We start from the raw sequence: 3,438 nt of genomic DNA on the forward strand, positions 1-3,438 counted from the left end.
CAAAGTATAATTTTTTTAATATGATGAAGGATATAAGACAATTAATAGTCACAGTTCCAAGCATTACTCTTGGTTGGAAGATCAAAAATCTTTTAATCTGTGTCTTATTATAACAAAAATGGTTTTAAATTGTAAAAAAGTGACATTTACCTTTTCCAATTGAGCGTTTTTTTTGGATTTGTATAAAAACTCTCCCACTGCCACAAAAACTGAGAGCACTAAGCCGGCTGCCAGAACAATGAAGATGCCACCGATATTCTGAACCCCTAGGGCACTGGCCTCTTTGCTCTCCTCCTCTGGGCAACCATTGCCCCTCCACCACTTCTCCTTCATCATATGCAGCTTGCCTTCCTCTTGCAGCTGAAGAATTGCTATGGTGATTTTGTCTCGATACGGAGAACCTAAGAAAAAAGAGAGCACGTTAACTACTGTACAGAACCCAGAATTTCATAGTGAAAGGTTACTAAGATGAGAGAAGGGTAGAAATTTTTCCAAATGCTCCAAAGGATGCCAATAGTCATGTTCAGAGGAGAAAACCAACTAGAAAATGACAAAGAATGGAAGTTTAACAAGATAAAGTGGATAACCTTTCTATTAATAGATTTTAAAGGATTAAACGAATTTTTTTTTTTAAGAAAGAAAAAGACTCGTAAAATGCAGATTCAGCTCAGAGTATTGAAAAATAAGTAAAACAATAAGCAGGAATCCATAAAAGGAAATGGATAGAGGGCAAGATGTTTAGTTCATGTCTAGGAATCATTCCATACCAAAACCAGAGTATCGTTAGAGCAGTAATCTCTATTTTTAGAAAAGCTGTGAAAAAATGGTGTTTCCCAAGAGTAAATGCAGTAATTTAAGGCAATCATGATTAATAAGCTATATTTGATGGGACTTAATACTTTGCAGGTAATAGACAGTCATTCATATTTGTTATTTGATGTGAATAAAAAATCACAAGTTGTATAGACTTAGATAATTCAAAAATCAATATACCTATATTATTTATAAATTGAGGGCCCTATGGTATGACATTGTAAGTTGTTTTGGTTATTTCTTTATCATTTTATGCTTTGGAGGGAAATGTTGTTGTTAGTGGTGGCAACAATATAAATAAAATTTAGTATTTATGCTGATAGGGATGGATACTCATCTGCATTAGATCTTACATGATAAGTAATATCTTGATAATTTGTTGCCCGGAAACATAGAAAAATATAGAAATGCATATGACTTTTAAAATCTGTCTCAAAGGATTGGTCTTATTGCTTTCTACCACCTAGAAATAGCCTGCTTCTAAAGTCTAATGTTCTTCCTAAGACCTTACACCACACATTCCATTTTGGTGTACAAATTCACTCATACTGTTTTTCTGCTTGCAGAAAATACTAAAAATTTCAGCTTTTATTCAATGTTGCCCATTATTTTGTTTTGATTTAAATATATCTGCAATCTACACACCTCTTTTAGCAAGTGTAGGCAAGGTACAAGTAGAAAGACAAGGAGCATCACAGGGAGTAAGTACCCTGTTGAAAAGTTGGAGAAGTGAACATCTACCAAACCCAACTACAGAGCAGTTTCTTTAACATAATCCTTTACCTTTTCAGAAGTTGTAGAAGTATATGGCTTCTATACATTTTCCACAGCTTTCCTAAAAAGGGGCATCACCTATGCCTATAATTAGAACTCAAATATTTTATATTCATTATGCAGTAATTCCTAAGTATACGAGGGAAATTTCTACTTCTCAGTTTCTTCCCTGTGCTCTCTTTTAACTACTACTCTAATGCCAATGCTTGATGTTAATTCTGCACCTCAGCCACTTCAGATCTCAATATAGTAACCCAGCCCAAACTAAATACTTTCTACTTTGATCACTCATTCACTGGACGTGCAACCTACTTCACCTAATATTATTATTTACCTGTCTACATGTGATCAATTTTCCTAAATAGATTACAAGCTCTTTCAAATAGAGGATAATTATCTGTCTTCCTATCTATCTGCCTATCCATCTATCTGTCCACCCACCTATCTATCTATCTAAATTCTCAATCATTTTTCACATAATAGGCTCTCAACAAATGTTTGCATATTCTGAGGCATATAATAACTGACTGAAGGCATTTTTATCATAATGTAAAAGCAACACCCTGGTGCTTTGGATCTCTATGGTATGTAATAAAACACCATAACTAAGACCATCTTATCTGGCTATTCAGTATTTATTAATTCACTACATCTATCCTATCACCACCTGCAGAATCACTTTTACTCTGAATAACAATTCTGATCAACCATATATTTTCCCTGCAAAATAAATATTTAATTGAGAGGGGGAAAAACTCTATTTTAATCAGAATGGTAGTTTACCGAATACATCTTTCAAGTGGAAACATAGAATCTGATATAAATCTTGTGCTGATAGTCCTTGTGAAAATGGCCATACTTGGCTATCATAAAGATGTAGTTTCTTTTTTGGAAGTATAATTATAAGCAAGATTTTTGAAAGGTAGTCACCTAGAAAGTTTCTTTCAAATGTAGAAAATTCTTAATCCAGTATTTTATGCCAATTCATTTCTCATTCTGAGAACTATTGAAAGAATATGATTTTATTGCCAACTCACCATACTCACTGAAGTGCACTGGGATGTTTATTCTATTATCTTCAAGCACAATATTCTCCATTACATTCTCAAGAACAAAACAAGGCACAAACAACAGAAACCTGCTTTTCAGCAAAGTATGGACACCTCTCGATTTCTTGCCACCTGAACTTCCTCTTTCCAGCATTGATTGTGAATATAAAATTTTCCCATTGCTACTAAACCTCGGAACACTTGTTTTCCTGAACATAATAATGTACAATTTATATTTGGTTTAAATCAAGCCTACAAAGTTAATATGCCTCATTTTGAGGTTTTAATATGATGAAAAAATATAGGGAATATAATCAATGGCAGTAAGTCATTGATATGTTTGCTTTGCCATTCTATCATTGATTTAGTTCAAGTGTTTTAAAAGGAACAATAATTCAACAATGAATTATTACTTCTTTGATTCATAGCTTGATGCACCTTAGGAAGCATTTCTACACAGATGGTAGTTGAAATAAAATGTGGATTGAAATTTTATCTAGTTGAAAAATCTCAAGGACACAATGAGATCAAAAAACAAAAGTATTTTTCATCTTCCTTGTGACATGAACAGCCATGCACTTAGCTCTAATGAAGTGAATAGTCATTAATTAGATAGACAGAGCCCATCTCCAGCCTCAGTCCTTATGCTGGCAAGCAAAGAACTGGTGGCATTGAATGTCAACTGTGAGAAGCCGAGTATTCACACTGTAAGGTTGCCTCCCAGAAAGAAGTGTATTTTTAAGAAGTCTCTAAGTTTGATCAGAAAACAACTGAGAAAATTATAATTATATCAATTATAACA

General features: G+C 33.5%; 1 protein-coding gene across 1 annotated transcript in view; it reads right to left on the reverse strand.

Moving 5' to 3' along the window:
- Nucleotides 1-3,438, reverse strand: part of LOC105815781 (glutamate receptor ionotropic, kainate 2) — a 293,383-nt gene that overhangs the window by 25,327 nt on the left and 264,618 nt on the right. Inside the window, exon 8 of the mRNA XM_012651025.1 lies at nt 151-401. Coding sequence (XP_012506479.1) covers nt 151-401 — 251 coding nt within the window. The remainder of the gene's footprint in view (nt 1-150; nt 402-3,438) is intronic.

Source organism: Propithecus coquereli, unplaced genomic scaffold (genome assembly GCF_000956105.1).
Source record: "Propithecus coquereli isolate 6110/MARCELLA unplaced genomic scaffold, Pcoq_1.0 Scaffold345, whole genome shotgun sequence".
Classification (NCBI taxonomy): domain Eukaryota; kingdom Metazoa; phylum Chordata; class Mammalia; order Primates; family Indriidae; genus Propithecus; species Propithecus coquereli.